This window comes from Aquarana catesbeiana, linkage group LG03, assembly GCF_042186555.1.
Source record: "Aquarana catesbeiana isolate 2022-GZ linkage group LG03, ASM4218655v1, whole genome shotgun sequence".
Taxonomy (NCBI): Eukaryota; Metazoa; Chordata; class Amphibia; order Anura; family Ranidae; genus Aquarana; species Aquarana catesbeiana.
This window is the reverse complement of record NC_133326.1, coordinates 74462110-74483642: the sequence shown is the minus strand read 5'-3', so window position 1 is coordinate 74483642 and position 21533 is coordinate 74462110. Positions and strand designations below refer to the sequence as shown.

At 43.5% G+C, this 21533-nt stretch overlaps 1 protein-coding gene across 9 annotated transcripts in view; it reads right to left on the bottom strand.

Annotated features, from left to right (window-relative positions):
• DMXL2 (Dmx like 2) overlaps nucleotides 1-21533 on the bottom strand; it is a 304172-nt gene that overhangs the window by 109492 nt on the left and 173147 nt on the right. For all 9 annotated transcript variants that reach the window (XM_073618681.1, XM_073618685.1, XM_073618686.1 and 6 more), the window contains 2 exons: nucleotides 13235-13426; nucleotides 4187-4263 (listed from right to left, as the gene is read on the bottom strand). In XM_073618681.1, the coding sequence (XP_073474782.1) occupies nucleotides 4187-4263; nucleotides 13235-13426 (269 nt within the window). The remainder of the gene's footprint in view (nucleotides 1-4186; nucleotides 4264-13234; nucleotides 13427-21533) is intronic.

Genomic DNA, 21533 nt, shown 5'->3' with positions numbered 1-21533 from the left:
CAGGCACTGTTTTGGGTAGTCTGACAGCTGGCACTTCTGGCTGTCAGAATACAATAGTCTGGCAGGGGGGGTTGTTCATCTGTGTGATTAGTGGATGGAGGGATATGCTAGATTTCTTATGTTTAACCCCCAGGCTAAAACAAAGAAATCTATTAGTATATGGCCAGCTTTAAAGCGTAACTCCACTTTTGTTGAGAAAAAAACATTCCCCCGGGTGACCTATGTGCATTGCAAGGATTTTAAATTTTACTGCAGATTCCTACCTTTTGTTATTCTGAAGAAATCCCCATGTGTTTGTCTGTATCCATGTGGGAAAGTGAGTCTAATGGGAGTGGTTTTATAATTATCAATCAGCTGCAGCCCCTGCAGGGCTCTAATGAGGAAAGCTGCTGGGCCGGCATCCCTTTAGACGTGATTTCCTATTGGGAGTATCTCACCAAAATTACATCTTTTTTGCAGGGGATGCCTGAAATTTGACTTGTATCTTAGTGCAGACTTCTGGGAAAATCAGTGAGCCAATCACACAAGCAGGAAATGTTTCTGGGGGGTCGCTCTATACACATTCTGTGTACAGAACACCTCCAGGTAGGTATATTGCATTGCATTTTCATAAAATTACAGAGCTGCAGATTGAAAAGGAAAGGTAATTTGTAATAACATTCAATTGCAATATGACTTGTGTCACAATTGTATACGCTATATTATTTTTTCTTTATTTGCTATTTTTTTCTCCACTAAAGTGGAGTCACCCTTGCAACAGTGGGAAGGCCCACTGTTGAATCAAATTCTTGGTACAGTAAAACCTTGGATTGCAAGCATTATTCGTTCCAGAAACATGCTTGTAATCCAAAGCCCTCTTATATCAAAGCAAATTTTTCCATAAGAAATAATGGATACTCAAATGATTCGTTCCACAACCATTTATTCATAGGTCCTTCAGTTTATAGTCCATATAAAAAGATTATAGCAATGTGACCAGATTGTGTAACCATAAAATGTCCGTCCACAAATGGAAGCCTCCACAAGGGGATTAGAAGCAAAATCCAGCAGGAGCTACAGTGTTAAAGAGAAGAAAGGCGCCTCTAATGCCCCGTACACACGGTCGGACATTGATCGGACATTCCGACAACAAAATCCATGGATTTTTTCCAACAGATGTTGGCTCAAACTTGTCTTGCATACACACGGTCGCACAAAGTTGTCAGAAAATCCAATCGTTCTGAACGCGGTGATGTAAAACACGTACGTCGGGACTATAAACGAGGCAGTAGCCAATAGCTTTTTTCGTCTCTTAATTTATTCTGAGCATGCATGGCACTTTGTGCGTCGGAATTGTCCACACACGGTCGGAATTTACGCAAACGGATTTTGTTGTCGGAAAATTTTATAGCCTGCTCTCAAACTTTGTGTGTCGGAAATTCCGATGGAAAAAGTCCGATGGAGCCCACACACGGTCGGAATTTCCGACAACAAGCTCCGATCGCACAATTTCCGTCAGAAAGTCCGACCGTGTGTACAGGGCATTAGTGTAGCAATATGTTGCTAAATGTTGTACCCTTCATTAAATGTAACCATATTGCTACACTTAGAGGCGCCTCTCTTCTCTTTTATACTCTGTTGTGACTGACGCTACTGTATATCAAGTAAAAATGTATTTAAAAATTTTGCTTGTTTTGCAAAACGCTCTCAAACCAAGTTACTCTCAAACCAAGGTTTAACTGTATGCTGAAGAGTTATAAGCTCTTTTAGGGCCATGTCGACAGGCTTTTGTTTGGCTAAGGCAGGTTTTGCATTCCTTACAAATCTATGTGAGTGCAAAACCAGTTTGAAGCTGGACAAATAAAAGTTAGAAAGAGGTCAATGGCAGGTGAAATGCAGCACCTGCCCTTGACCTCTTTCTAACTTTTTCTAATGAAATCTTAGATGTGTGTTAAGTGGATGTCAAAGTGATGCCATCAACACAAGCCCAAAGCCAGTTGACACATGGACTTCTATTGTTTACATTCTGACACATCCAGGTGTATCAGATACCTGAATCCCTCAGCTGATGCCTGTTCTGTTTGCTTCAGTGTACCATTTTAGCTTGCCTTTTTACAGGCATTAGGAGAATATAGATGTTAAAATTGGTGACATGCCCTCTAAGTTTCACATTACACTGCTCTAATCACTGAGAAGAGTCAGCTCTGACTCCACTAAACTCATTTTCACCCACTACATAATTAACAGATTTGTTACTGACAGTTCTGTCTACAAACTCTTTTCAGCCTGCCCTTTATCCTATTTAATCCCCCCAGCTCGTCAGCTGATGTCACACCACATTGCCTGTCTGGAGCCTAGGTGAGCCATTGCCTCCCACCCTCCATCCTGTTGGGCAATTCTATTACAATACAGAGGTGGGGAAGGCCTTTAACTAATCTATACATTACAAGCTCTTAGCCCTGGTTCACACCAGTGTGATTTGTCATGTGACTTGACAGTCCAAAGTTGCATAAGTCACACCCCATTTGTGGCAATGGAACTGTTCAAATTGCTGCGACTCAAGTTGCATCAACTTTGAAAAAGGTTATTCATCAGAACAGAACACTCTCTTCCATTGCTCCATGGCCCAGATCAGATGCTCACATGTCCACTGCAGGCAGTTTTGGCGTTGGGCACGGGTTAGCATTGTCACCCTGACCACTCTGCTGCTAGGGGTCCCTACGTGGTCATAGAGAACCTCTATAACCAGGTATGGACCCCTCTCTTGGTGGATATATGCTCAGCTCCGGTATTTGGCATTGGTGGTCTTGGTTGGAGTCTATTGCGGGGTAAGCGGGTTCTTTTGTAATGCCCTACATATGTTCTGATTTTCTTTTGTATGTAATGTAATGGTCTATTATATGGATTTATGCTCATTGTACTATTTTTGTTCCCACACTTGTACACTTTTTCTCGAAATTACCGACTTACTCTGCACATACCCTGAAGAAGCATTACAACGAAACATGTCGGGATAATATGCAATGTCTCTTTCAACTTGACCTGTTTGTTATGACCACCACTCATATGAATCTCTGCCTACTTCTTTATTGACAAATGTTTATATGTGCTTTTTTTAATCTCAAATATTTTAAAAATTATTTTTTAATATATTTTGGTTACAATCTTCTTTCATCATTATTTGGTTTTATTGCACCGTTAAAATCCCTTTTCCTTTCCCCACTTGACATACTATCTTATGGGATGTGGTGCCAATCCTACTGGGTGTTTCACCACTAATCGGTCCAAACTATTTAAAGTTATAGTATTCCTGGAGTTAAGCTTTGAGCAACACAGTTCACACATCTGAAGTTGTTGCAATCAAGACAAACATTCTGAGCCAACAGTATTTCTATGCACGTTTACTGTGAAGAAATTTTTCCCCAAACTCTAACCATTTATACAGATATAGGACTTGTTCACAATGGAACGTGGTGTTCTGTGAGTGTTTCCTGCACCCCGTTCAAAACGCACTGGGTGTGCAAATTGCTGAGGGTGTCAATGTAATCCTAACAGCACCCCAGATCACAAATGCAGTGACTTTGCCTGCACCAGATCGCAAGGTACAACAGTACCATGCGATCCAGTGAAGCGCGTTTTGGAAAAGCAGTGCATACACCACTTTTGGTGCAATCCATTGTGATTTCAGCCCATTCAAATGAATGGGCTGAAAATCTCACTGCACCGAGTTGCATAGGAATTGCACGGAAGAGCGTTCCTGTGCAATACAGATGTAAACCGGCCCGTATAACGTAAATAATAATAAAAACAGATATACTGACCAAGAGGTGGCTAAAACAGTAACTATAAAGCCCTGTTCATATCTGAGCGACTCAGAATTATGGGCAGAGATGGCGACATTGTCTGCGAATCTGGATTGTGCTAAAATCACAGCAAAACACGTGATAAGCACTCGGGTGCCATTCATTTCTTAGGTCACCCCAAATGCACTATAACGTGTTTTTTTTTGCACCAAGCCATGTGGTCCAAGAATGGGGGGTCCAGCCCCCCTAAAGTCTGAAAGACAGTAAACCGGCCCTTTGTTTAGAAAGTTTGGAGACCCCTGGTGTAGAGTACCAATGACAAAGATTCCCAGAAAGGTGAAAAAAAATAAATCTTCCAGTCTTGAAGTGTCTAAATTCCGGTACGCAGAAAAATTGACTTTTACCTGTAGCTGTGACTGTCACAGAGTGCTTGATATATAGATGCAGAGAGTGAAGCAGCCAGTAAGTGAAGAGTGGAGACCTGGAAGAAAGAAATGTAATACAGCAATTGGCTATTTGAAAGCATAGCTTTATTAATATTCATATAAGACTTCCGGAAATTGAGAAAAAATGATGGTTGCCATTGTGGATCCTCTCCTACTGAAAATTGAAGTTGATTAATTGCTATGGCAGTTCAATGGCTTTGATACTTTCTGAGAATTGAAATGGAAGCACCACCCCACTGCTAGGAGGTCCAGATACAACTTTATTCCATTAGAAGTCAGAGGTACAATCTAAAAAAGCAGTCAGCGTGTTTCGGGGGGGTCGAAGCACTCCCTTCATCAGGGCTTGACTGGCAACAATGTGAACCAGCCAGAGTGAACTGAACCTACAATGGGATTTTTCCAGTGTAAAATACAAGCACACTCCTTATCAGCAGCTTGTTTGTTGCCAGTCAAGCCCTGATGAAGGGGGATGTTTGGACCCCCAAAATGCATGAACTACTTTTTTGGATTTTACCCAAGATTTTTAATGGAATAAAGTTGTATCTATACCTCTTAGCAGTGGTGTGGCGCTTCAATTTCAATTGTCATTATATTACACTACAAGCCAAGGAGACTGTGGAGGTTCTCTGGGGTGTGAAAGCTGCCTGCCTACGAACCAGATCATTTACACCAACATCAATACATAACAATACCAGTAAGATAACCCTATAGGTACAGAGCTATCTTTCCACTTTCCTAAACAAATAGTACTTTCTGAGGCACTGACCAGCAACAAGTACGTAGAGTATGATTTCTGCATTCAAACCAATGTTTGAATCTGCATGCTTGTACCGGGTCAACAACTTAAAAAGTATGAAAGCCATAGGCAGCCAGCAACTAATATTTTATAGGAAGAGGTCAGCAACAGCAGCCCCTTATTTCCCAAAGTACAGGCTTTCTTCGTGAACAAATCCACAACTTATGACATGCATCAAATACTCAAGGATTACTGACAGACATCATATAACGTACTCATCTTTGATTTCGTAGAGACCAACAGTAACCAAGCATGTTAACGTTTAGCACCTTAACCTACAGTATGTGCAAAATTGTCAGAGAAACCTTTTATACCTGCAAATTATACCAAATTTGGAGAAAAATAAAAATGTATTATATATATATATATATATATATATATATATATATATATATATATATATATATATATATGGTATATACTCGAGTATAAGTCAAGTTTTTCAGCACATTTTTTTGTGCTGAAAGTGCCCCTCTCGACTTATACTCGAGTAAGCACTTTTCTGCAGCAAAAAATAGGATTTTTTAAAACAGCTTACCTGTAAAATCCTTTTCTTTCGAAGGACATCATGGGACACAGAGCCACAGTAATTACTGATGGGTTATATAGGTATCACTGGTGATTGGACACTGGCACACCCTATCAGGAAGTTCAACCCCCTATATAATCCCTCCCCCTTGCAGGGATACCTCAGTTTTGTAGCCAAGCAATATAGTGTATTAGAAGAGGGGTGGGACCTCTGTGTCCCGTGATGTCCTTCGAAAGAAAAGGATTTTACAGGTAAGCTGTTTTAAAAAATCCTATTTTCTTTCTCGAACATCACGGGACACAGAGCCACAGTAATTACTGATGGGATGTCCCAAAGCAATGCTACCTGAGGGGGGGGGGAACCACGACCAAGTAGGGTGCAATCAGACTTGAGGACCCTGTACCGCTGCCTGCAGCACACTACGCCCAAAGGCGATATCCTCATGCCTTCTCACATCCACCTGATAGAATCTGGTGAATGTATGGACTGAAGACCAAGTTGCGGCCTTGCAGATTTGAGCCATAGAGGCCTGGTGATGCACTGCCCAAGAAGCACCAATAGCCCTTGTGGAATGTGCCCTGATCTGAAACGGAGGAATCTTCTGTTTCAAACCGTAAGCTTGAATGATCAATTGTCGAATCCATTTAGAAATGGTAGCTTTTGACGCTGCCTGTCCTCTATTGGGACCCTCTGGCAGCACAAACAAAACATCCGTCTTGCGGATCTGAGCAGTTGCCCCTAGATAGGCCTCAACTGCTCTTACTACATCCAACGAATGTAGAGATCTCTCTTCCGGAGAACAGGGATCTGGAAAAAAGGAAGGTAGAACAATGTCTTGGTTTAAATGAAAATCAGAAACCACCTTCGGTAAAAAACTAGGATGAGGGCGTAGTACCACTCTATCCTTGTGTATAATCAAATAAGGCTCCTTACAGGAAAGAGCTGCTAATTCTGATACTCTTCTAGCAGAAGAGATGGCCACCAGAAAAATTAATTTCCTTGTCAACAAGACCAAAGGAATCTGACTTATTGGTTCAAAAGGCTGTTTCTGTAACACAGCCAGGACCAAGTTCAAGTCCCAGGGGTTTAGGGGCGCTTTAACCGGAGGATTAAGACGCATCACCCCCTGCATAAAGTTTCGGACCAAAGAATGCGAAGCAAGTGGCCGCTGAAATAATACTGATAAAGCAGAGACCTGGCCCTTGATGGTACTCAAGGCCAGCTTCATCTCTAATCCTAATTGTAGAAAATCAAGAATTCTACCTATGACATATTTCCTGGGATGCCAACCTCTGGATTCACACCAGGTTATATAAGCTTTCCAGACTCTATGATAAATTATCCTGGAAGCTGGCTTCCTTGCATTAATCAAGGTAGATATGACAGGACCTGAGAGCCCACGACTCTTCAGAACGTGGGTCTCAATAGCCAAACCGTCAAATTTAGCGTTTGTAAGGCAGGGTGGAACACTGGACCTTGAGATAACAGGTCTGGGCGTACCGGTAGGGTCCACGGGGGACCTACTGTCATCCTTACTATTTCTGCATACCAGGTCCTTCTGGGCCAATCGGGGGCCACCAGAAGTACCGACTTCCTTTCCTGCCTGATCCTGCGAAGGAGTCGTGGTAGTAGCAGAATAGGCGGGAATGCGTAAATCAGTGAGAACCGATGCCACGGAATCACCAACGCATCCGTCCCGCATGCAAGAGGATCTTTTGTCCTTGCCACAAATCTGTCTATCTTTTTGTTGAATCGGGATGCAAAGAGATCTACATCTGGAACCCCCCATCTTTGGCATCTGGCCCAAAAGACGTCGGGATGCAGAGACCATTCCCCCGGAAGTAACTGTTGGCGACTTAGATAGTCCGCCTGCCAATTCTCTATTCCCGGGATGAAAACTGCCGATATGCATGGCACATGCATCTCTGCCAAGACTAAGATCTGGTTCACCTCCTTTTGAGCAGCTCGGCTCCGGGTGCCTCCCTGATGATTGACATAAGCCACTGCTGTGGCATTGTCGGACTGGATCCTGACCGGACAACCCTGTAGCCTGATAGTCCAGGCCTTTAGAGCTAGATGTATCGCCCGGATCTCCAGAATGTTGATGGGTAAGGTCCTCTCTGTCTTGGACCATACCCCTTGGACCGCAGCCTGTTCTAGAACTGCTCCCCAACCTGACAGACTGGCATCTGTTGTTACCACCGTCCAGGTAACCGGTAGAAAGGATCTCCCCTTCTGCAGGTTTTCGGGTATGAGCCACCAATTGAGGCTCTGACGCACCACATGCGACAGGTGCATCGGAAAGTCTAATGCCTGAACCTTCTTGTTCCAGGTCGACAGAATACTATGTTGCAGCATTCTTGAGTGAAACTGAGCATAGGGAACTGCTTCGAATGAAGACACCATCTTCCCTAGTAGCCTCATACAAAGGTGGACTGAGGGACCCTTCTTGGTCCTTACTGTCAGAATCAGCTCTCTCAAAGCAGTGATCTTTGCCTGGGGTAGAAATATTTTCTCCTGGCTTGTATCTATAATCAGACCTAAATACTCCAGTCTTCTTACTGGTTTTAGGAAAGACTTTTCCAAGTTGAGGATCCAACCCAGGTGTTCTAGATACCTGACTGTGGTCCTCAAGTTTCCATTCAAAGAGGCTACCGACCGGTCTATCAAGAGCAGGTCGTCTAGGTATGCTATGACAGCTATACCCTGAGCCCTTAATCTGGCCAGAGGAGGAGCCAAGTGGCTATCCCGAAAGGCAGAGCCACAAACTGGAAATGGCGCCCTCCTACCTCGAAGCACAGAAACTTCTGATGAGCAGGAAAAATGGGCACATGCAGATATGCATCTCTGATGTCTATTGATGCCAGAAATTCTCCTCCCTGCAGGGTGGGAACTACTGTTCAAATTGATTCCATGCGGAAGGATTGAATCCTTAGGAATCGGTTCATAACCCTTAAGTCCAGAATGGGCCTGACATCCCCATTTGGCTTTTGGACCGTAAAAAGGTTGGAATAGAAGCCCAATCCCTGGTCCTTTGCGGGAACTATCATAATGACCTCCTGCGACAAAAGTCGCTCTAACGCTAGAAGGAGCGACTGCTTCTTCTCTGGGTCTCTGGGAACACTTGATCTGAGGAACCGAGGAGAGGGGAATTCCTGAAACTCCAGCTTGTACCCTAAGGTTACCGTGGAGATTACCCATCTGTCCTGGAAGTCCTCCTGCCAGAGCTCTGAGAACTGTCGCAGTCTTCCCCTCACTCGAGTGAGCGGGGGCGCCCCCTCATGCAGCGGTCTTAGTGTTTTGCCTAGTAGGCTTCTTTCCCCAGGACTTCTTTTGTCCCTGGGGTCGACTCTTGTCTCTGGACCCCGATGGAGGCGGCCGTCGAGACTGCCTGGAGGCTGAAGCCTCCGGCGCTGGGGAAAGATTCTCTTGATATAGTTATCCAAGTCCTCTCCAAACAACCTTGCACCACGAAATGGAAACCCAGCCAGTAGCTTCTTACATGGTGCTTCAGCTGACCAATTTTTCAACCATAGGATTCTACGTATATGCACCAACCCCAGTGAAAGACGGGAGGTTTGCACGATAGAATCTCTAATGGCGTCAACCACAAAGCATAAGGCCGCTGGAAGGTTAGCAAACCCCTGGGCCTGCTGTTCAGGTAATACTTTGATGACCTGCTTAACATGGTCTCTTAAGTATTGACAGACTCCAATCGCTGCTACTGCAGGTTGGGCCACTGATCCTGCTAAGGAGAAAACATCCTTCAATAGGGATTCCATCCTTTTATCTACAGGATCCCTGAGCATCTGAGCATTGTCTACAGGACAAGTCAGGCTATTATTTACGGAGGAAATGGCGGCATCAATAACCGGTATTCCCCACATTTTAATAAACTTTTCTTCCATCGGATAAAGTGTTGAAAACTTTCTCGGCGGAAAAAAACGTTTGTCTGGGTGATCCCACTCAGAATAAATGAGCTTTTCAAGTAAAGTATGAACAGGAAAAGCATGTGCTGCTTGGAAAGGTTTCAGTGACCCCAAAGCAGAAGAGAATTCTTTAGCAGTTTCAGGTATGGGCAACTTAAATGTGGATCGGACCAATCCAGTGAGGATCTGCACTAAGACTTTCTCCTCTTGGGAAGTCGCAGAGGGTCCCTCTCCACCTGAATCCTCCGAAGAGGAATCATCCATCCCATCCGATCCTCTGAAAGGGATTCATCTCCTTTATCCCAGAACTCCTCTGTCTGAGGGTCTTGGGGAACAGAGGAAAGCCTAGTGCGTTTTCTTCCACTGAGTGAAGACGTAATCACGGCCATTAATCTTTCCTCTAGACCATTAATGGTTGAGGAAAAAACCTCTTGTGTAATATATACAGGGGCTGAAGTGCCAGAAGCAGGTGTAGCCCCTGACCCCGATGGCTCTCCCTGGCTAGCCGTCCCTGGCCCATCTTTAGGGGGGGAGGATGCTGCCGACAGGGGGCCCTCAGAACCTGAACGAGATCCCCTAGTGTCTCTGGTTCCTGGGGTGCTTGAACCTCTTCTACCCATAGTGCAAAGCAACAAGGTGTGAGGTATACAAATGAACACTGCCTGCTGAGCGATGTAGTCTGGCTAAAAGCCTTGCTACCCAATGCTCAGTCTGGTGTTACTTCAGTAAATGCTGCCTAGGAGAATGCCTGTGTCCCACCTTACATGCGACCGTCAGCTCTGTGTCTCTCAGAAGGCTGAGTGCACCTGTACAGAGTGCCTCTAATAGCCTGCAGCTGGCCTGAGTGGGAGTCTAAGCACCTGAGCTGATGTAACCACCCCCCCCCCCCTCTACCGCCCCCCCTCGAGTTTTGAAAAAAACGAGTGCTTCCCGCGCTGGCCCACTTCTCCTGTCATGTTTCTGGAGAAAGGCTGGGGGAGGGGGGGGGAGGGAAAGAGGCTGGTAGCAAGATCTGCCTGAACGGCTAGATTCAGAGATGGTGGCCATTAGGCCGCAGAGCCCGGGTGGTATAACCACTTTCTAGACCCCTGCGGCCCCTCTCTACCCTGGGGGGGAACATTCAAACATGAGAAATCCCCCCTTCCACCTTACCTTTTTTGCAGCCGGCCTGAGATGCTGGGACATGAACAGCAATGAACAAACACTGAGACAGACATGTCAGCATGTGCAGGTTTGTGCTCTTGGCAGCCCCCGGTGGTCACAATAGGCATAGCATGCATTTACCTTAAAGGGAGAAAAGCCACTAGAACTAAAAAATTCTGTGGAATCTCCTCTTACCTTATCCGGCTGCAGGGTGCTGTTTACACAGACCCAATCTTCACCTCTCACGGTGGGCTCCGTTTGAAAAAACCGTCAGAGACTGGGGCCCCCTACGAATAGGGGGATCCAACAGTTCTGGGACCGTAAAGCACCTCGCCAGAAATTAGGAAGTTTAAAGCCATTTTCTGATCTGCGGGGTCCAGCTCTCTAAAAAGAGAAGCGTTACGGGTAAAACCTCGTTTCTTCGGACACGAGGCCCGGGTACCATTCAATTCGGCCATGAAAAGACACTTTGAATGGATTCGGTTCGCCTGGCTTGCCCCAGTATAGGATCTTAGGATATTCCCTTTGGAGCTCAGCACAGGACATCTTTACACGTCCATCACCTAAGACACTGGCGTAAAAACTGAGGTATCCCTGCAAGGGGGAGGGATTATATAGGGGGTTGAACTTCCTGATAGGGTGTGCCAGTGTCCAATCACCAGTGATACCTATATAACCCATCAGTAATTACTGTGGCTCTGTGTCCCGCGATGTTCGAGAAAGAAAAATTCATTTTCCGAACCGTATCTCAGAGCCACTTGGTGCTAGGAACCCCAAATTTGGTGTGCAAACCCAGTGGAACTGGTACCACAACATATCCAAAAGGTGGAATTCCTAGAACCAAGTGGCCCCGAGATACGGGGCCCCAAAATCGGTTCGGAAAATGTCATTCTCTGCTGCAGAAAAGTGCTTGACATTTTCTGAACTGATTTTTGGGGCCCTGTATCTCGGGGCCACTTAGTGCTAGAAACCCCAGCTGTGGACTTTTTTTGGTGCTAGTTCCACTGGGTTTGCACACCAAATTCGGGGTTTCTAGCTCTAAGTGGCCCTGAGATACGGGGCCCCAAAGTCGGTCAACTGTGTCCATCTGCAGCAATGTCATTTCGGGACCCTTTGGGTTCAGAGACCCCAAATTTTGGCTGCAGCTACGGGGCATCTAGGAACCCTTAACTACCGAGTTTGAAGTTCGGGGGACCTATGGCTGCAAATGGGCATAGTGAGGCATGCAAATGGGCACAGTGAGGCTGCAAATGGGCATTGTTGACCCTCTTTTCCACTTACAGTAGCTGTGCATTTCTCACCCTCGTCTTATACTCGGGTCAATAAGTTTTTCCCATTTTTTTGTGGTAAATTAGGGCATCGACTTATACTCGAGTATATACGGTATATATATATATATATATATATTATATATATATATATATATATATATATATATATATAACATTTTGTTTTAGTGAAATAAAGCTTATAACAACTAGTAAACACAGCTAGTAACAATGAGTGTCTAGTTGCTGCTATACACACCCCATTTATATTAGCTTCCAAAAAAGTGCAAGACACTTTCACCATATTATGATGCTGAAATGCAACATCATTTTTTTTAATAGTGAACCCTTTAAAGCAAATGGAAACTCAAATAAGTAAAAGGTAAGCAGGAAATGTATTCAACAGTATTAAAGAAGTACAGCCAAGCTTTTTTGCTAGTACTTCTCCTATGGATAACAAGAGTGCAGGTCGTTCTGCTAAAGCCTGCTGTTGGCTGATATCACAGAACCGGTCCAGGCTCTGAAAAGATCCTGACCATATAGTCGGAATCAACCAAAAGCCTGGACTGACAGCTGGCTCAGTCTCTCAGCGATCCAGAGCAAAGAATCATTGACTGACAGTCACGGCTCTCTGCTCAGAGTGGAGGGGGGAAAATGAGCGATCAGCTCGGGTAGAGCCAGCAGGAGATAGCTGCAACTGGGATCGGTGCTGCAGCCATCTAGGCGAGTATGATTTTTTTGTTTATATTCTGCATTCCCAACCTTCTGTTTTAAGTTATTACAGAAATGACACCATCACTAAATATTTGGACAATAATATTCTAAGTATCAAAATAAGGACATACTGGCTCCTGCAAAACCCTTGAAACCTTAGAAAACATTGATGTCAATCTATATTTGAATAATAATGCAATCTAAAAGGGCTCTTTCACATGGGCGGTCCACCCGACGGACTACGTCTTGCTTAGCGGGGGATTGATCTGCTGATCCCCACTGAGCAGGTGGATGACAGGTCCGTCTCGCTCAGTGTGCTGAGGCGGACCTGTCAGAGCCGCGCTCTCCTCTATGGGGAGATCAGATGAAAATGGACCGCCTGTCTGGTTTTATTGGATCTCATCTGATCGGATTTCACAGACAGGATCGGATATCAGCAAATGTCAGCAGACAGAGGTGAATAGATCAGGAAAAACTGACAGGTGGACCTGATCGGAAAGCCTGTGTAAATGGGGCCTAACAATGGTGTTAATGGGAGCATGATTGGAAACCAAAGGCATAAAGTTGCAAGTAATGAACCTGATTCTGACCAACATTGTGCAGAATACATAACGTGTGCCCACTTACCTTTGGATCCTGGTTGTCAGGATGTGGAGCATTCTTCATCTGAACAATAGTATAGAGAATATCATGAATATGATTATTCAGGTAGAGCACAGGGTTAGCAATCACAGTCTTTGTCACAGCAATGCTTGCAGATAGTAATGGGAGAGTTGTAGGCAGTGGGAGAGGTGACTGAAGCTGCTTTACAGTCGTTTCCTGTATGTAAAGAAAAGAATAAGGTGATTTTGGTTTATAAAAGTCATGTTTTACCCTTTATCTGAATATATTACACAAGTCCTGCTAACTGCTTAAAAGATCAAATACTCATGGGCCAGTCACTGTGCCATACTTCTCTATCCTCTGCACTCCCCACATCCCCTAAAAAGCACTGATAGTCAACACAACTGGTCAGAATGAGGAATAATCTAAACAAAGGCAAAAGCAGATAGCATGTTGACAGCCAATTAGTCCTTTAAAGTATCTATGACTGACAGCCAATCAGGAAGCAGCCTGAAGATCCCAACCAACCTCATTTCGACTAAAGCCTGGAAACATTACAAGCTGCATTTATCAATTTCCTAATACAAAACTGCACAGAGAGAAATATGGATGTTGACCTCCACCTAAATATACCAGTTACCTGGCTGACTCTAACATCAATACCTTGATTTTTTTGACCCAGATCAAGCATGCAGTTGAGGAAAGTCAGAGCGATGCGGGAACTGTTAATCTGCATGCTTGCTCCAGGTTTCTGTCTTAGAATGTATTAAAGCCATTTGAAATATCCTGGCAGTCGGGCAATTGTCATTTCTGGAAAGACAGGTCAGTAATGGCAACTTTTGTATTTTTTCAGTACATTTCCACCTCTTGCAGCAAGTCCACCTAAAACAATAAATTCTGTTGGCAGCGAGAGGCGGAACCCTAGCTGCAGGCAACATTCTCTGATTCTGAATAGACACTGAAGAGTACCATCTCTCCAACTTTGCATGCTTGGAGCTCTGTTGTAAAGATTAAGTGCAGTTTTCCACCTCACTCCCCACCCATGGAGATCTTCATTGTGTGGCCTGCCCAGTGCCGCACTGCAAATCCTTTTGATCTTCCTGCTGCTCATCCTGGGGCATGCGTGACCTCAACTCCATTTTTAAATGAGTAGTCTTTTCATAATCGTCAAATTCTACAAATGCTCTTGACATGGTTGTTCTTTTCTGCTTAAAATTTTGCAAACCCTTTTTATGGGGTAAAACAAGAGGCTAAAAACATCCTTAGGCCAAAGCCATAATGATGCTAAAGCTGGCAATATATGGATCTAAATTTGGGTAGTTCAGCAGGGACTGGCCGAATTGTGACCCTTGTATGGGCAGGGAGGTTGTACTGAACTCGATCTACTGAAAAACGTCTGTACAACCACCCTGTCAGATTTCCCCCACTAGATCAGTGTTACAGGCTATACCCTGCAATGCTGATCACTGTATTCTGATGGTGGGGTAGTCTCCTAGCTCAGGGGGAGGGTTCCCCCATCCGCCTCAAATGTGTGGATAGGGAAACTGTCCGTATTTTTTGTTCAACCTGCTAATTAAAACGGAAAAAAAACTGATCCATCTACAGGCTGCATTACTCCTACAATGTTGGAGTATTTATGTATATCCTATTTAAAAGTATCTCAAAATGTTTTACAGCTAAGGGAAATGAGTAACAGCTGAAACAAAATCACGGTTGATATGTAAAGTTAATTTCGTCATTGTTTGTCAAAATTTTTGTCAGCTGCATTTTTACAGTGAAGAAAACGAAACATACATCACAATTTCGTCCACTGACAAAAACTATGACGTAAATCAATTCAGTTTTCATTACTGAACCAAAAACATAACGAAAACGTGAGGCAGGGATGTTTACCCTTCGGAACTTCTGGTTTCCATGGAGTTCCGCCCGCTTCCTCTGGATGGAGTCCGCCATTTGTAGATAGGAGGCTGTCCGAGCGGATGGTTACACTATCAATGGCTGTTATCTGCAGCCTGAAGGGGGATGGTTTATTAGGATGGTGGGGGCTTGGCTGTGTAGTCAACCCTCTCATGCACTGCCTCTGTAGATACACGCCTGCACGGCTGATTGGATCTCTACTAGTCCATTGAGGTGAAGGCTGTGTGTCCCGGAAGACTGAGTGCTCTGATCACACTGATCCTACAAGGACTGTGGGCTTTCCGCTGTCTGTGGACACACTCACACTTCATACTGACATATAGAGGCCCCCTGAAGGAGACCTGCTCCTTGTCAATAGGCTTCACAGCTTGTCCACTATGGGAGGACAGCACACTGTCTGATCTGTGCAGGATTAACCATTTTGCTACCAGAGCTCTTTTTGCACCCATGTCAAAAAAATCTATTTAGGCCTGAAGATTACATTATTTTAACGCTACAATTCTGTCAAAAAAGCAATATTCTTGTAACAAAACTTGGTTTACCTTAAAGCAGTGGTTCTCAACTCCGGTCCTCAGGACCTACTAACAGGCCAGAATTTAAGTATTACCTTGGGGAGATGCAGACTAGAATACTGTAATCACTGAGCAGCAAATTATATCACCTGTGAAGTATTTCAGTTATCTTGCAAACCTGGCCTGTTAGTGGGTCCCGAGAACAGGAGTTGATAACCTCTGCCTTAAAGTCTTTATATAATGACTAAATCTGTGTCTGTAGTACATGTTCAAACCTTAATACATAAAAAATAACCTATTCGATCTTTCACTCCAGGAGTATATAAGGAGTTTGGAAATTGTAGAGAAATGCTTAAATACAGGCATACCCCACTTTTAAGTACACAATTGGGTTTATTTACTAAAGCTGGAAAGTGCAAAATCAGGCTCACTTCTGCATAGAAACCAATAAGCTTCTAACCCCAGCTTGTTCAATTAAGCTTTGGTAATAAAACCTGGAAGCTCATTGGTTTCTATGCAGAAGTGAGCCTGATTTTGCACTTTCCAGCTTTAGTAAATAAACCCCATTGTGTACTTAAAAGTGGGGTATGCCTGTAATGCATTACAATTTAACTAAATCCATTCGATTTTAGTCGACTAAAATGTAGTGAAAGTTTTAGTCGACTAAATACAACTAAAACAATTGCAGATGACTAAAATGGGACTAAAACTAAAATTGCATTTTAGTTAAACGTCTAAGACTAATACTATTACGAAATTTGCTGCCAAAATTAACACTGATAGTGAAGGCTGAAAAGCCAACATTCATGATGAGGCTCGGTTTACACTAGCCGATTCCAAGGTTGTGCGATTTTGAGTTTAATTTGACACGATGTTGAAATGACTAATAAGACTTTTACACTCTCTGGCATTGAAGACGTGTCAAAGTCGGATCAAAGAAGTGCAGGAACATTTTCTGAAGTTGCAGTGACTTCAGTGGTGTCAATTGGAACGTTTTTTTTTTTTTTTAGAGATACATGGCATTTTACATGTCCTGCGACTTGGGATCTCACAAGTTGGATCCTAAGTCGCAGGAGTGTGAACCCGAGCCTATAAAAGTACCTTAGCCACTTCCCGACCGGCGCATGCCGATGTACGTCGGCAGAATGGCACGGCTGGGCAAATGGACTTACAGGTACATCCATTTGAATTCCCCGCCGTGCCATTGTGCCGGCCGGGAGCTCCGTGAGTCGGGTCGTGGGTCCCGCGGACTCGATCGCCGCGGGGATCCCCGCGATCGGCTCACGTAAGAGGACAAACGGGCAGATGCTGATGTAAACAGCATCTCCCTGTTCTGCCTAGTGACAAGTGTCACTGATCACTGCTCCCTGTCATCGGAGCAGTGATCGGTCTAGTGACACACACAGCCCATCCCCCCTACAGTTAGAAAACTCTCCTCTAGTACTGATTAACCCCTCCCCACCCCCTAGTGGTTAACCCCTTCACTGCCAGTGTCATTTACACAGTAATCAGTGCATTTTTAATCGCACTGATCGCTGTATAAATGACAATGGTCCCAAAAATGTGTCAAAAATATCTGACATGTCCGCCATAACGTCGCAGTCACAAAAAAAAAAAAAATATTAATAAAAATGCCATAAAACTATCCCCTATTTTGTAAACGCTATAACTTTTGCGCAAACCAATCAATAAACGCCTATTGCAATTTTTTTTTACCAAAAATATGTAGAAGAATACATATCGGCCTAAACTGAGGAAAAAAAATGTTTTTTTATATATTTTTGGGGGATATTTATTATAGTAAAAAATAATGCGTTTTTTTCAAAATTGTCGCTCTTATTTTGTTTATAGCGCAAAAAATAAAAATCGCAGAGGTGATCAAATACCACCAAAAGAAAGCTCTATTTGTGGGAAAAAAAGGACATCAATTTAGTTTGAGAGTCACGTCGCACGACCGTGCAATTGTCATTTAAAGCGACGCAGTGCCGAATCGCAAAAAGTGCTCTGGTCAGGAAGGGGGTAAATTCTTCCGGGGCTGAAGCGGTTAGGCAAAAAAAAAAAAAATGTAGAGCTCTAAACAAGAATAAGTAATCAAAAACTATTTGGATTCAAGACTGCATAATTTGTTATGCCAAACTGAACATATCTCATGTTCATGTAAAACGCATTAGTTTGAGTAGCACAGGTCTGCGTCTCATTTCTAAAAAATATCAAAAGTAAGGATATAGAAAGCAGCAAAGAAAAAAAAAATGCTTTTTAAACTGTCCTCATTTAAAGCGGTAGTAAACCCTCCCAAATTACTTAAAATTTACTAATATTATAAAAGACATCATAATTACCAAACGATTGATCACTATGTGTATTTATAAAATCTTTATCTTACTTTAGTTATATGTTATTTTTTCCCCGTTTATCTTCTCTCTTCGCTGGTGCCATCTGCACGGTGGTCTTCAGCGTCTGCTATGATAAATACTTCTGCCCACAGTACCTAATCATAGTGGTAATCCCGCGCATGCACACTAACATGCCATGCAGCTCTCTGTTCTTCTTTGAAAGTCTCGCCGTCTTTCTCCTTCACCCTGTGACGTAGGAGTCACAAGGTAACCATGATTCTCTTGGGGAGGAACCATAGCGGGATGTCGGGGCTGACATCTACAACAGGAAATAGCACAGCCCCTACATACACAAGAATCTTTTCGGCAGGGTCTCGAGTTGCCGGATTTTATCGATGATATGGCGCATGCACGTATCACGTCATTAGTCGGGAATATAGCAATAATACAGGAAGGAAGCAGGTAGGCAAAAAATTAATAATGGCAATAGATTGGGGATGTTAGGAGGCACGATTACATTGAAAGCTGCAAATCTGAGTATACAACCGCTTTAAGGGGCACATTTGGGATTCCAAATGGATGAAAGACTTACAAGTGTTTTGCTGTAGAGTCAACCCTCTTTTTTTTTTTGAGAAAGGGAAATTTAAAGACCAGAGCAGAGCAACAATGTTGTTAACTGGGTCATCTGCAGATTAAATGTAGTCATACATAACCGGCAAAATAAAATGTTCTAGGACACCACAGGTTATTTTGTAAATCGGATAGCAAAATAATTAAAGTATACAAAGAAGTGAGGGAACTATGGCAACCAATATTATATACAAGATAGCAGCATGTGCTACTGGTAATCCACCAAAACAGTTCATCATACTGCCGAGGAGCAATATACATGAACACCAAACTGAATTAAATTTACATTACTTTAACCCTATTTATTTTACCAAAGTATGTTTATAAATGGAGGATTGATGGACTGTTATTTACCCACTGCCGTTTTTAAACATACTTTTATGGACAGGCAGCACGGTCTCTGATGATGTGGTTTGCCAGGAAACGTGTTGAGTGGAGCCAGCTTGTGACGTCACTGCGCACAATGGCAGCTGGGTGGGTTGGCTGTTACATGCGGTTTTGTACATTGGATGTTTGCGAGTACATTTTATCTTAAAGATAGAGATATTGGGCCATGGTCTGTTGGTTTATTCTCTCTGAGTGCTGCAAAGACATCCCTGGTGAGATCAGGCAAGTTTAAGAGTGTTAAGGGGAGCTACCAACCAGAATTTTTCATCCACTGCTGTGGAGTCAGTGAGGCATTTTTCTGCTGTGTTAACCTCTTATAATCTGGAGGTAACTATTTGGTAAACAGGCAAGTTTAAAGGTGGTGGAAGACAGTGAAGACTCACAGCACTGTGTTCTTCTATACAAGATTTATTATGGACTTGGGATCATTATATATCAATCTGTAATGCACTTGAGCACTTTGCAGATTGTTTATATATGCACATTGGCATTTTGCTTAAGTAGATGTATATGAATTTATTATTGCACACGAGCACTTGGTACTATGAAACATTTGTTTATTCATATCTTTGTATTGAGGCACTTTAGGGATAATATTTATAACAGTGCAGTGACAGGTGATGTTACTAGCTTGGGTGCAGTGACATATAAAAACACTATGACTGGGAGCAGCGACATCACTAGCACAGTGACACATAACGGGTGCTGACTCTGACACCAGAGCACAGGAGGATCTTGGCACAGCCAGCACTGGAGGAGGTCTGAAGATCCCCCCCCCCACCCTCTCCCCCCTGTATCCTTTGGCAGTTCAATAAAGCTTCAGGCCTGTGAACTCTTTTTCCTCCCCTTCCCCACCTCCCCCCCCCCCATCACACCCATTGCCAGTTGAATGCTATTATGACATTTTGTGACATGTTTTTTTGAAATAATGCTTTCAGGGTAATGCGGCGTCATGCATGATGTGATGTTTCGGGGTACCATTATTCTGCGCAACACATCAGGCATCATACCGCAGGATGAATGTAATTTATTTGTATGCTTGAAAATGTATTGTTATGTAGTGTATCTATGCGCTGCGTCACAGTACAGAGTGGAATGTACCCTGTCGAAGTATTTGTTTTTTGTATATTTTCTTCCAAAATAAAGTATACATTTTCAACCAAAAAACTGGTCTCCTTCTATGTCATTTATCCTCCAGGTAATCAGGGCTCCTCTGCACTTATCGGGAAGTGGATGATAGACAGTCATAATGTCTGTAAACCATAGTCTGCAGGCACAATATGACATTAGCCACACTGCTAGGAGTGACATCACCCCCCCCCCCCCCCCCCCCCCCCGCGGTTCCACTTGCCTTCTTTTGCTGGAACTCATTCCCTGACAGAGCCATATTCTAGTATGATGCTGGGCGATGGAAAGGATATTTCAGCAGGAGCAAACACATCCCATAGACATATATCCTCGAGCATCCTAGGCCCAGCGGTGCCACCAAAATCCCAGACATGCAGGCAGCTGCAGAGATGAGTGGGGTGGGGTCTGCACCGGCTGGTACGCTGGTATGTGAATGAACAGGGCGGAGAGACAGTGTGAAGGGACTGTGCCCAGGGAGGATGTGCTGCGCTGTAACAGTTGTAAAGGGAGCAGGGAGGAGTCTGTACACTATACTGACAGATCCCTGATATTGGGGCACAAGCCAAGACGCAGATGCAGCGCGATAAATGAAAAACGGGACTGTCCCTAAAGTCCGACAGTAACCTCTTTATCTACATTCTGCCACTGGATGCAACCTCTTCATTAACCGATTTTCCTCCTTCCTGTATTTACAACCGGTACAATAATGTATTACCAAACTCCATTTATAACCACCTAATACCAGCATTCCTCTTTATTTACAAAAAAAAATTAAAAATCTGGCAAAAAATTATATCACCTTGAGGTGTCTACTTTTCAAAAAATGCCTTTTGGCAGTTTTCATGATGTCCTGGCATTTTTATTTGAACAGAAAATAAGGGAAACCCATACATTTTCAAAATCTTTGTTTTTTTTTAGTACATTTTTTTTTTAAAAACAGCGGTTATTAAATACCACTGCTCTGTTTTGTCTGGCGTTGTGCTTCCCGCTATCAAAGTGAGGTGATTTTCCTTTTTTCCTTTATATGTAGTAACTTATTATGCAATGTTCTAAAGATGAAATGTATTTTTAATAGACGTAATTCTCAGCACTGGATTTATCAAAAAGTCAATGAATTTTAATTATCTGTTACCTGGACTAGACTGTAACTAGTACACATTCTATCAAGAGTGCAACAGATATAGAGAGATCTTGTTTCACTACCCTCCTGAACTCTGCGTAGTCCAGCCTTTGGCCATTTAGCTGTGAGTGAACCACAATCAAAAAAGGACCTCCCCACTAGAGAATAATAGGGCATACTGGGACTAGTCATAGGCGTGCGCAAGGGGTGTGCCAGGTGTGCCTGGGCACACCCTAATCCTGGGGTTGGCAACCTGTCAATGGTGGGCAGGTGACAGGTAAACCACAACTCTTCCT